At 47.2% G+C, this 13,579-nt stretch overlaps 2 protein-coding genes across 3 annotated transcripts in view; both read left to right on the forward strand.

Annotated features, from left to right (window-relative positions):
• LOC121836654 overlaps nucleotides 1-3,173 on the forward strand; it is a 72,048-nt gene extending 68,875 nt beyond the window's left edge. The window contains exon 2 of the mRNA XM_042291613.1: nucleotides 2,382-3,173. Coding sequence (XP_042147547.1) covers nucleotides 2,382-3,173 — 792 coding nt within the window. The remainder of the gene's footprint in view (nucleotides 1-2,381) is intronic.
• Nucleotides 1-13,579, forward strand: part of LOC8023923 (diacylglycerol O-acyltransferase 1) — a 111,218-nt gene that overhangs the window by 4,493 nt on the left and 93,146 nt on the right. The gene's annotated exons all lie outside the window — the stretch shown is intronic.

Raw genomic sequence — 13,579 nt, forward strand, 5'->3', positions numbered from 1 at the left:
TTCCTTTAGAACGGTTACTACTGCAGACGCCAGCACGTGCGACGCGTGCAACTACAGTCGTAGCATGCACCTCGGTGCTTGGATAATTTAGAAAAAAGGTCTGTTGGGACGCCGTCTGCTTCTGTTTGCTATCAACAATCCGCTTTCCAAAGACGTTGCTATGCCATCAATTATCGCGTTCATTTAGGCTTAGGAGTGCCCAGAATCGAAACACTATCTAAAAAATGCGGCGATGTCATTGCCCATGCTTTGCGGTTTAAGTGAGGTAAGGCAAAGCGAAAGCCTCCGAAAGCAATATCGGGCCTAACGCGCCCGATATTGCAACCACAACGACATATTAGTTCCAAAGCGAGCGGCGCTCACTCACTGGGGCACCGCCATGCTTCCCCACATCCCTACCGAGCCAGTCACGTGATCTGAAAATCCCTCTCCTAGGTACTGCGGCTAACTTTAGCCGCGGTTAGTGGTTCGAGCAAACGGGCCCAGAACATCACATTGCAGAGTCAACAAAAATCCGTACCCGCGGCCGGGCATCGAACTCTGGCTTTTTGCGTGGAAGGCAAGCGCGATAAGCCACGAGCGCGCTTTTTTTTTTTTTTTTTTTCTTTATTCAGCCCGTATTTACAAGCATGTATTAAAAAGCAACTCGCCCGGCACTTTCGGGCAGTTTCACAATTAAAATTCTTTAATTTTCACAAGGCTTTTAAAATATTTGCCCGTTCAAACAAGGACTGGTTGTACTCATACACACTCTTAATTTAAACAATCAACTCAATGAAAAACAGGTGCGCCGATTTTGGGGGCTGCTCAGCATGTCTGACGGACATACGGGACTTCCCCAGATTGAAAAGTGAAATAACCACAATCATGTCGTATGGAACACAACCCTGCGACTCGATAGTAAGGAAGCGTATTGAATACGACGTTATACACAAATCCTTTTTTTTTTAGTTTTTTTCAACACATCCCAATGGAAGATGGCTCCAGCCGTACAGAAAAGAGTGTTCAATCGTTTCAGGTTCTTTACCAAGAGGGCAATTTACACCACCGGGAACTATGATACCTCTTTCTCTAAGCCAGAGTTTCACTGGCAGAGTACCAGTGTGCAAGCAAAAAAAGGAAGACTTTGTTGTTGGAGGTATTGCCATTTTCCTCACTCGGGTCAAGACATCCCGGCCTGGCGCGTTTCCATACGTCACATGATACACTGGTAGTGGAAATACGTTATCAATCAAATCACGGTGCACTTTTCTTCAACTAGCCGAAGCCAGATATAATCAAGAAAGAGCCTGGCACTCACAAATCTAAAAGCTTCAACAACCTCTATTACAAACCCAACCATCCTTGCAAGGGGCCGATGGACTAGCTCACAAGAAAGGTTGGAATATGGCTCGTGAGCCTTTATAAAACATTACCTGCAATAGCGGATGTTTTGGATCTCGTAGATACAAGAAGCATGAAACCACTTGTCGGATCAACAAGTGTAGCAGCCTAGTCCATCTTCGAAGGACTTAAAAACAGATTATCCCGTCGCATGGGTTCACTTGCACAATTCTATATGAACAGAGCAAAAACTCTATGCATCTTTTGGATGCTACTTCGAACGCAGTGCAGCACCCGTAGAATATACCACACCCCAGCATTCTAGAACATTACTCAAACTGTTTTTGTTCCTACAAAAAACGGCAATATCGTCAGCATACGCTAAAACTTTCACTTCCATGCTGCTCATTTTAAACCCCCTTACATGTTCGCTTTTTATGACACTTAAACAAAAAGGCTCAAGGTAGAGACTAAACAACAAGGGTGACAGAGGTCATCCCTGTCGCACGGAGGACCATACATTTATCTTTTCAGACAATTAATTATTTATAACGAGCCGCGAGGTACACCCCTCGTACGCCATTCTAACTTCTCGCAGATAATTTTCTCTACATTAGCTTTAGCCAAAATCTCCCACAGTACTCCATGGCTTACTTTGTCAAACACCTTTTCCAGGTCAATTTGTATCATCGCCACCTGACTACTTCCATCATTTGAGCTTTCAAGAATGTTTCGTGCTATATAAATGTTGGCCTGAATTGTCCTACCTTCGATTCCACATGTCTGGTGGTCCCCCTACTAAATCGCACACTACATGCTGGATTCGTCGTGATAAAATGCTTGCAAATATCTTATAATCAACGTTACTTAATGCTATCACCTTCTGCCTTTGTGTCATAATCGCGTCGCGCCTGGGCCGAACGGCGGATGGCAGCACAGACGTAACAGTGGCGACGAGCTGAACTCACGCAACGGGCACGACAAGCAAGGACAGCCCAAAAATGGCAACTGCGGCCACGGCGTTTCAAGTTCCCTTTTTCCACGACGCAGAAGATAAGTGGGAAACTTATGTTGTTCGAGTTGAAGCCTACTTTGAAGGAAATGCTAGTATCGAAGACAAGAGGAGGCGCGCACTGTTGGTAGCCGCGCTCGGCTCCAGGCCGATTGGAATACTGTGCGGAATATGCGCGCCTCGAAGGGTCAACGAACTGACGTACAAGGAAGTTGTCGACATCCTGGGTCGACACTACGTGCCCAAGCCTAACGAAATAGCGGAAAGCTACAAGTTTTTCAATCGTCAACAGCGGAAAGGCGAGTCGGTGCAAGACTTTATCGTGAAACTGAGGAAAATCGCTGAAAACTGCAATTTCGAAGACAGCTTGGACCGCATGCTGCGGGACCGCATTGTTTGCGGGGTGCGGAACGAGACAGTCAAACGTCAACTACTGGCAAGGCGAGAACTGACTTTGGCAGAGGCAGAAGATTTGGCGACCGCGGCAGAGGTAGCCACAAAGGAGGTAAAAAACATGGAAAGCCAGGAAGTAAAAAACATGGAAAGCCAGGAGGTGAAAAATGAAGCGGAGCTACACAGAATAGCCGGGAAGTCCCGAAAACAGTCAGTCCTGGAAAGGAGGTACAATACAAGAAAAGAAGAATGCGAGCGATGCGGAAACAGTTCACATGCACGAGACGCGTGTCGGCACAGATTCGCCAGATGTTTCCGATGCGGCAGACAAGGCCATTTCGCGAAGGAATGTGGGGCGCATCATGACGTTGCAACTGCAGGACGACCAAGCTCGACGATTGCAGCTGCGACGGCGTCAGAGGGCGAGGACCTGGACTTGGCATAAGTGTACTACATGGTACAACCTCGAACACGGGCAAGTTTTGAACCGCCGGTCCGAAGGCAGATCTCCTGGGGGGGGGGGGGGGGGGGGGGAGGGAATACGACTGACTATGAACTGCTGAACTGAGGTTCATTATTAGAAACGATTGTTCTGGGCAGACCGAACCTGCTGAACAGTTCTCGGAGTTGATTCACCGTCGCCTCTGCCGTCGTTGATCACATGAAGCAAGCTTCAATCCATTTGGAATGGGAATCGACGACTATTTGCAACATCCTTCCCTCAACTGGTCTTGCATAATCGATGTGCACTCTCGACCAGAACGTCATTAAATTTAGGTATCAATACTGTATGCGATTGTAAGAACGACGGTGGTAGTGCCTTGAGCTCGTAAGCTTCACGTATAACTTCGTAATAAAAGTGGAAAATTTGGGCGCGGAATTGCTGATAAAACTCTGCGCAGAGACCGTCAGGACCAGGCGTTTTGTGGGTGGCGAGGCCTTCGATGGCTCTTTCTATCTCCGTCAACGTGATGGGTTCTTCTATCCACTCTTTCACACGTTGCGATACCTCTGGTGTTATCTGGAGTAGTTCTTTGATCGCTGTCATGTCCATAGGCATATCTTTGCCTCTGAACAGCTGGCTATAGTACGTCACAAATGCCCTTTCAATGCCATCTCTGTCATTTATGACAGCGCCGTTCAGTTCCACGGCAGAAATCTCTTTTGCTAGCACAAACTTTCGTTCATCAGTTAGCGCACGTTTCGTGGGCTGTTCCCCAAGAAGAAACCTCTCGGCCCTTTCCCGCACTACTACTCCACGATACTTTTTATCTTGAAAAGCTTGAAGTTTGGCTTTCACTTGATTTACCTCAGTAGCCGTCCCCCTGGCTTATCACTCCCCGACCTTGAGGAGTTCTAGTCAACGCTGCTGGATCATTTTTTTTTCCTTTGCTGCACTGTAGTTCAAAATAGACGACCATTCTATGTAACTTCCTGTTTAAAAAAAGTCCCGTTCTCCATATAACTTATACTACAATCCTCAGTCACTTTCTTTAGAAGGTTTTTAACGCCATCTGTAAACATTTCGTCTTTTAGCAGCGTTACATTAAATTTGCATAGTTTCCAGTTGAACTTTCGTGTCGCCTTTCCTCTTTCACCGTCAATCACAGCTACGAGGCAGTGATCGCTGACAAGATCGTTTTGACAGAGTGTCCCGTGGTGCATGTGCTAATTTCTGTAGAAACAAATCCTGTCTAACCGAGCATGTGATGATAGCTGAAAGTAAGTAAATCTCAAATCGCTTCGCAAACTTTGCATTTCGGTGACGTCCTCCAGCTTACACTCTTCTAACATGGACTTCAAAAATTGCACGCTTCTGTCGTTTCGTGAAATTGCTGATGACCTGTATTCTGGGTTACACACACAGTTAAAGTCTCCTAGTAACACAATATACCAATCACAATTAAAGTAATGTTCTAAATGGCGAAAGAAAGCTTCCCTCTCGTTAACTGCGTTAGGAGCACAAATGCAAAGCACACGCCACAGTTGATTTTGAACCCTGAAATCACCAAGAACAAGTCTTCCTTGGCCATCTGTCGTGGTTTTTAAATCGGTCAGGCTAAATGTTTTCGCGAGAAACAAAAACACCCTGCCGACACTCCAGTGGCTTGAATGACACATATTTCATACCTCTTCAAAAAAGGTTTTAAGGCATATTGAATCTGTTCACTACCGTCAATTTTAGTTTCCTGAAGAGCTGGAATGCCTATAGTTTCGTCACTGAGTAGTCGTTGGAGGTTGATACTGTTTTGTTTGTTTTTTTCTTTTTTTGTGTGTTGGGGGGGGGGGATTTAATTTCGTGACATTTAAGGTGGCACATCGAATAAGCGCGATAGGTTCGAGCGTGATGTTGTGTTGTCAAACTCACCCAAGATTACCTTTTCACGCTGCCCATCACCCCGAAAAGGCTCTGTGAATGACACACACTACGAGTCTTCACGTTTGCGGTCGTCCCGAAGGTCTCGAGGCTTGGTTACGATTCACGACACGGCTTTTCTTGGATCCCTGCATTTGCCCCGGTAGTTCGCCACCGATCGTGTCATCGGGTGAGGCCTTGTGTATTGTCTGGTCTCGTTGTCGCTTCGCCGTCTGGTTGACGTCGATGTTCATGGGTTCTGCAACTTAAGTCTCACTGTCTAGGGTATCCTTATCTTTCACAATGTTCATCCCGAATTTTGCACGCGCATGCAGTGGTTTGGGGGACAAATGAACCTATTTTCCTTGTTACAGGTCGCCTGTTTTGCTTGCTCTGGCTGACTGGGCTGAGAACTCTCCCCAAAGTTGTCCTGGTTCCCAATAGAGGCGTCACCGCCGCCGTCATTGGCGATTGGAAGCGGAGGCCCGGCACCTCCCGTCGCAGCCTCTGCCTCTACTTCATCCATCAGAAATTCGGTCGACTCTTCGTCTTTCCGCTGTTGAGCGATTTACGCGTAAGTACGGACGCAATCGCTGGTTTCGTGACCGAACTGGCGGCACTCCTTAAATTGGGGAATGTGGCAGTCCCTTCTGATGTGTCCTTTGTGTCTACACCTAAGGCATAGGGGGGCCCTACCAGGTATGAAGACGAGGACCTTGCAGCCGTCGACAACAATCTCATGCGGGACGCCGTCCACAGTGACTCCTTTTTTGAGCGTCATTCCGCACTCCGCGTATTCGTTTCCACGGTCTCAAACCTTTTTTTCGCGGAAGTGGTCTCTGCTGATGTCGGACACTTTAGCTAAGCGCCCGGGTTCTTTACGTACTTGGCAGTTGGGGACGTCGTAGGGAACCCAATGCTGTTTAGCCTTGACTTCCGCGTTGGTAGGATCGAGCACGAGGTAACGCTCCCCTTTGATTTGCAGTTCTTTCGCTTCCACTAAACGCTGCTTTGCGGCGAGTAAGTGCAGACGTAGCATCTAAACGTGATTCATTTGGTGGGCGCCCGCCGACGCCAATTCTTGAAGGACATCCAGTCGCTCCAGCTCGTGTTTGAAGTCTTGAATTCGGTACGGGCGGTTGCGTACGTCGCAGTGCGGGAAAACTGCATTAATTACGATGTATCCGGCAGGCAGGGGAGGCAAAATAATCTTGTAATTAGTTGGATCTCCAGAAACAGATATACCGCAGAACGTATCGGCCGTTGCTACCGCTCCAACGGAGCTCAGCATCCTGCGTTCGTCTCGGGCGAGCGGTGGAAGCAGAAAAGGTCACGAGCGCGTTGCCTCCTTGGTCAGGTGCGCGCGCGGCAGTAATCCCCCTTTTTAAAAAATGCATCGTCCCGATGCAGCACAAAACCAAAGAAACAAATCCACAACAAATGGACAGCAGAATCGCGAGTCACAGTTCACAGTTCACTTTTTGACAAGAGTCCAAAGTTCTATCATTCGTAATACGGCTTGAGCCGGACAACACGTCTCGCGGATGGGCGCGTTCCATCGGGAAGAACTTCGTAGTTCAAATCGCCGAGGCGTCGGATGATCCTGTAGGGTCCGAAATAGCGTTTCCGAAGCTTCTCGCTGAGATTGCGGTGCCGTATCGGTGTCTACACCCATACCCGGTCTCCGGGTTGAAAGTGGACCTCCCGGCGACGAAGGTTATACCGGCGTGCATCAACTCGCTGTTGGCCTTGAGTCTTGATTCTTGCCTGTTGACGAGCTTTCTCCGCGCGTTGAGCGATCAGTTGAGCCTCTTCGTTGCAACCGTCGATTAACACGTGAGGCAGCATGGCGTCGAGCATCGCGGTGACCGTTCGGCCGTGTACCAGTTGAAATGGCGTCATTCCCGTGGTTTCTTGAACTGCTGTGTTGTACGCAAACGCAACGTACGGCAACACCTCGTCAAACGTCTTGTGCTCCACGTCGACGTACATGGATATCATGTCGGCGATCGTCTTGTTGAGTCGCTCCGTTAGCCCGTTGGCCTGTGGATGATAAACGGTGGTTCGTCGATGGCTGGTGTGACTGTATCTAAGAACCTCTTGAGTCAGCTGTGCCATGGAAGATGATCCTCGATCTGTGATCAGAACTTCAGGTGCGCCGTGTCGAAGGAGGATGGACTCGACAAAAACTTGGCGACTTCCACCGCTGTTCCCGATGGCAGGGCTTTCGCACTCGTCGTATCGTGTAAGATAATCGGTCGCGACGATAATCCATGTTGGGTCCAAGTAAATTGATTCCTACCCGCTGGAAGAGCGTAGTCGAGGCAGATATCGGCTGCAGGAGTCCTGCTTGCTTCGTCGGAGGCCCTTACGACACGGTTCTCGAATATACCAGAACATCACATTACAGAGTCAACAAAAACGCGTGCCCACGGCCAAGCATCGAAACTTGGCTTTTTGCAAGGCAAGCGCTATAACCGCTAGATCACGAACGCGCTGCTTCCTTGGTCAGGTGCGCGCGCGGCAATAATGACCACTATTAATTCATGAACGTTGCTTGATTCATCCTCTCGTAAATAGTTGTATCAGTCGGAGCTGGTTGATTCCTCCGTAGTTCTTTGTACGCGTATGACGGTTTAACTCCGCGTGGGATACCTCAAATAGCTCTCCCGAACGAGGGACATCGTTTCTCCTCAAGAATGTGTCAGCCGACGCTATGAACCGCTTTGGCCAATCAAACAGCATCAAAAACGCACAATCATGGCGTTCGGGATCTTTTTTTACGTATTTTATAATAAAATAAACCAATCAAGTGGAGCGAACTCCTTATGTCTTGCGCTTTTAGTATGTGTTTTACGGGTAGCGGACATTTCGTCGAACGCCATTTCATCGAACGCCGTTTCACTGAATAAACTGACATTTCATCGAACGCCGTTTCATCTAATGCCGTTTCATCGAATCGCTCTGGGCCGTTTCATCAAATTCTCTGTTATGGCTCTGTACCGAGTTTTGAAGCATAAGAGTGCTTTATAGATGTTTCACTTAGTATTTGTTAAGACTAAGGAAGTCACTGGTGAATTTGTTTTGAAGGTGGTGTCAAATTACTAAAAAAAAAACAATTGGCATAAAAAGAAATAAAAACAATTGGGTATGCGACTTACTGAAAAGCTTTACTCATGTACATGACTGAAACCACGACACTGCAAATAAAGCTCAGACACTTAAAACACTTTTAAGTGTCTGTGCTTTCTGTTTTTTGTCTCATTTTAATTGTTTCATGTGACATGGAGAGGGGAAATTGTTTCATGGAAGCTTTCTTCTAGAAGCAGGATATGTTCACGATGGAACTCATCTCGTCACTGCAACCAGTAATATAAAAACAGGAACAAAGAAAAGAGAATTAGATGAAGTTGTGTATTAAAATTAAAGTAAATTCCAAAATATTACAAATTGTAAAGTTGTTCGATGAAAAGGCGTTCGATGAAACGGCTTTTATTAAACGGCGTTCGATGAAACGGCATTCGATGAAACGGTGTTCGATGAAACGGCTTCGATGAGACGGCATTCGATGGAACGGCGTTCAATGAAATGTCTGGACCCAGTGTTTACCATAGGACTGCAGTCGGACTTAAAATGCAACGAAGTACCGGGAGTTCCCGAGAAAAAAAGAAAGGGGCGTTTACAACTTCCTGTAACGCCGAATGAGAGCGCAGCTCTTGAGGAGAGGGAGGAGGGCAGGGTACTGAGGGGGTATGCCCCTCCTCCTCATCCATACCCCTCCTCCTCCTCTCCCCCTCCTGTTCTCCTCCCCTCGTCTTCTCCTCCTCCCTCCTCTCCTCCTCCTCATCCCTTCTTCCCTTCTCTTCCTCCCCCTCCTCCTCCTCCTCCCCTCCTCCTCCCCGCGCGTTGCATCATGGGACGTTTCCCATATTGCAACGTCACGTGTCCCACGCGTTGCATTATGGGTCATTTCCCATAAAGCACCGCGCGGTTACGCCGTCGGCGAAGGCGGCACCGACGCCTTCGCCGACGGCGCCGACGCCGACGCCGCTCAATCCGGAAACGGGGGCCTAAGAACTGCGCTCTAAAGGCTGGTTCACACTTTCCCGTTTTCTTACGTTACGTTACGAAAAGTTACCGGGAAATCTGTGCTTCGTATTAGGCGTGGCTACCAATTCAAAGAGATAGCCCGGCACGCGACATTCGAGGCACGAATATTTCGGTGATTTATACGTAACGTAAGAAAACGGTGATGTGTGAAAAGTGGAACCGAACTCAACTCCTTACGGTACCTTCCTAGGTTGTCCTGACCGAAACATTCGTGTCTCGAATGTCGCGTGCCAGGCTATCTCCTTGTATTGGTAGCCACGCCTAATACGAAGCACATATTTCACGGTGACTTTTCGTAACGCAACTTAAGAAAACGGGGCAGTGTGAACGAGCCTTTAAAATCGTTCAGCCTTTCCACTCTCGTGAAGAAGGAAGTCCAGCGGAGCTGTACTCGATACATTGTGTGCATCTTCTTCGTCTTCGTCTGTTTTCCGCGTTGTTTCCTACGATGAATTCCCACCAACTCGTCAAACTATTCATTCTTCTATTATAGCTGGAAAGGTCGCCATTACGAACAACGGCGGAAACCATACTGGTTGTGTGCTTGCCGCCGTCGCTTATAGATGGCGGTAGCTGTCCAGATAGGTTTGTTTCGACATACACGGACACGATCCTGGGGAACCTAGCCCTTAACACCTCCGCTGTAAAAAAGAACCGTGTTTTTCGGCCCCGCTAAATAAACTATGCGTAGCATACAGCTCAGACTTTGTGACAATGTGGCGCTATTGCGGTTGGGATAAAACGCGAACGTTTGAGGACGTGGCGTTTCCTGGATCAAAGAATTATTGAGCAAGAACATATTTTTTATGGGCTGCCGCCCACTTAAACCTAATATTCTCAAACAAAAATGAAAGCCGTTTACAACTCCCTGTAACGCCAAATTAGAGCGCAGCTCTTGAGGAGGAGGGGAAGGTACGGAGAGGGGGCTATGCTCCTTCCCTCCTGCTCGCCTCCCATTTAGGAGAAAATTTTCCGCCAAATTTAGCGGAAAAAATTCCCGCTAAATTTAGCGGAAAAATTTCCCCGCTAAATCTAGCGGAATAATTTCCCCGCTAAATCTAGCGGAAAAATTTCCCCGCTAAATCTAGCGGAAAAATTTCCCCGCTAAATCTAGCGGAATAATTTCCCCGCTAAATCTAGCGGAATAATTTCCCCGCTAAATCTAGCGGAAAAATTTCCCCGCTAAATCTAGCGGAAAAATTTCCCCGCTAAATCTAGCGGAAATATTTCCCCGCTAAATCTAGCGGAAAAATTTCCCCGCTAAATCTAGCGGGAAAATTTCCCCGCTAAATTTAGCGGAATAATTTCCCTGCTAAATCTAGCGGAAAAATTTCTCTTGAGGTCAGGTGACCCCCCGAGGTCAGGTGACCCCCGAAGTCACGTGACACCCCCAGGTCACGTGACCCCCACGTGACCTTGGCGAGGGGGTCACGTGACCCCTCCAAGGTCACGTGACCACACCTCCCCCCCCGATAACACGTGAACCTCAGTACCCTTCCCTCCTCCTCCTCAAGAGCTGCGCTCTAATTCGGCATTACAGGGAGTTGTAAACGGCTTTCATTTTTTTCTTTCGCTTTTCCCAATGTTCCTTCTCTCCTTTGGTCTCTCTAAAAACGCTTTGCAGCTGTATTTTCTGCACACTTGAAAAAGGGAAGTTTCTTCCCGAAACGTCGTGTAATAAAGCCTCTACTGATGTTAAAACATTTTTCTACGTTTACGAATTTTTTGGTGAAGACGTGTTCAATAATGCAGTTGGTGTAAACAGTAAGGCCAAGAAACTTGCCAGGGTCTACGTCGGGCAGTGACGCAGACGACAGGGGTCCAGTAGCGGGGAGTGTTTGGTGTTCGTATTGATAGATGGCTCTACCTGCTTATCGCGACGGCTCGTGACCACCGTGGTTTATTAAAATGAACATAATCTTTATGAAATGTAACTTCGGTTAAAAAATAAATGCGGACAATAAAAGCAAAACTCAAAGGAAAAAAAAAACGCCTCTGCATAACGACGGCGCTTTTGCTGCCAACGGATTTCGTCTGCGCGTCGTCTGCTTTCTTTCGCTGGTCGGCTGCACCTTCGGACGCTACTCCCGACGCCATCTATCAATACGAACGCCAAACACACCCCGCTACTCGACTTGGTCGTCTGCGTCGCCGCCCGCCGTAGACCCTGGCAAGTTTCTCGGCCCTTATTTCTTACAGAAAGAGAACTACGCTTTGCAATTTTACAAGAAAAAACCGACCTTTGAAATATACCTTTGATGAAAAGTATAAATTGCTACGTGCAGGCGTGAATTTGTACGGTCCATTTTAGATCGAGCCTGGTGACATGAATTACCCTATAGATACATTTCTTCTTTCTCATTTATTTAAGGAAGAAGAAATGTAACGTCATGTTCTCGAACTTTCGCGTTCTATCCCAACCTCTAGCGTCAAATTCTCACGAAGTTTGAGCTTCCTGCAATGCATAGATTATTTAGCCGATCTGAAAAACACTATTCTTTTTTCGCTGGAACTCTCATTTCTACGCTGACGCACCGATAACAATTCCTTTGTTTTTCTGAAACTGTTAAGGTTCCCAGTGCTCAAGGTTTCACCTTGCTCGCGATTTAACGTGTAGCCGCTCAGCGGGCTCTGGGGAAACACAGGGGATGCGGAGCGCAAGCTCGTCTGCTTCTTTTGCAGGGGTTGTGGTGACGTCAGAACGATGCCGAGCTCTGATTGGCTCTGCTTGAAGGATATTGGGCAGACCTCAAGGCAGCTTGCTTTGAGGTCTACCCACTGTCCTTCCAATCTGAGCCAATCAGAACTTTTTGTCGTTCTGACGTCACTACAACTCCAGCAAAAGAAGCAGACGACTTTCTCTCCACGACGGTGTCGGCCGCACCGAGTCGCTGGCTGCCCTTCTCCCTGGATGTACCCTACAGATCGGAAGGTCGCGTCAAAGTGGCCTCCAGCCAATTCCTGTTCACGTTCCTCGTTTCGTCATGGCATTGGGCTTTGGGCAGTCCTTTAAAGGAGCTGTGCAACAATTTCAGGGCTTTGCTTAAATAATTGTGGAAGTTGATGCCTGACACTTCTGCAGTGAACTACAGAAAACAGATTTTGCCTGGATACCCTAGTTTTTATTTAAAGAAATGAAAAAGATCCAGGTTTTTGCCGCCTCTCAACTCGTACATCGTCTTCCGGGTCACGTGCGCAGTGACGTCACTTGAGTTGGCGCGGGGTTCCGGAAAAGTTCTCTCTTTAGAGCCATCAGCGAGCAGCGAGAACTCCTCCACTCGCGACCGCGTGACCACGTGCTGGCGGGCGCCTCGCGAAATATACGGTGAAAGGAGGAAAGTCTCATCCGGGTCCGGCCATACCCGTCCTCGCCCGCCCGGCACTGTCCCCCTCGCCCTCCGGCTTCTGGGTGCTATTCGCGGTTTTGTGGACCTAGGATAGATGGCGCCACTAAAACTCCGTATAATAAAAGTTTTGTCGATGATACCAGGATTTTGACGCATTTATATATATGTTGGAACGACAAGATTTATAGAAAACTTACCTTTTATCGAGCAGGTATTAGCACAACTTGCTATCTTTTTTACAACTACCCAAGTGACGTCACGCCGCTTGTTTCTCATGGCCGCCGCTCGTGGCTGCAGGTCGGGGAATAATCGAAGTTTTGCCTCGCTATTACGCGGCGGAATCGCAACATTTCGATGAAAGGAGGTGTGTTTTCTGCCATTTGTGACACAGTGAACAATATCAAAAGCAGAAAATGCCAATTCTTTCAACATTAAAATCGTTGCACAGCCTCCTTTAAACTGCATAGCTAATTTCAGTCAAAAATAGACTGAGCTCTCTCACGCCTGCTATTTAAGTCATGGGGTTGGTTGTTGTTGTTTCTTTTTGTTTGTATGTAACAAATGTTGACAAGTTTCTTATGTTGTAAAGGTAGCCTGATGGTAGGGGTCTAGTCGGGCGACTTCTGTTTCCTTTTGCTTCAAAATCGAGGCAATATTGTAATGTCTAAACTTCGACATAAATAAAAATTCAAGCAAAAACAAAAATTCTTCCGGAACTGTCCCTGTCAACAATAATTTAGAACCAAATGGATGTATTCTCCTACTCATTCAGTGTCGAATTGCAATTTGATTTGATGTTCTGTGTATGACGTCGAATTAAAAAAAATTCATTGAATCGATCAACGTAGAACTTTTGTCACAAATTTAAAGGCAAAAATAATGAGGCGTTTTTTTATAGTAAGGAAAATATATCCTACCGAAACAACAGCCAGATATGTGTACCTTTAGTTTAGATATCATAGCAAACCCTTCTCAGTCGACATTTTATAAGTATGAAAAACGCGTGAAAATTGTATTTGGTTACACCTCAAGAAGGTA

This window comes from Ixodes scapularis, unplaced genomic scaffold (assembly GCF_016920785.2).
Source record: "Ixodes scapularis isolate PalLabHiFi unplaced genomic scaffold, ASM1692078v2 PGA_scaffold2__306_contigs__length_199485367, whole genome shotgun sequence".
In the NCBI taxonomy this organism is placed as follows: Eukaryota; Metazoa; Arthropoda; class Arachnida; order Ixodida; family Ixodidae; genus Ixodes; species Ixodes scapularis.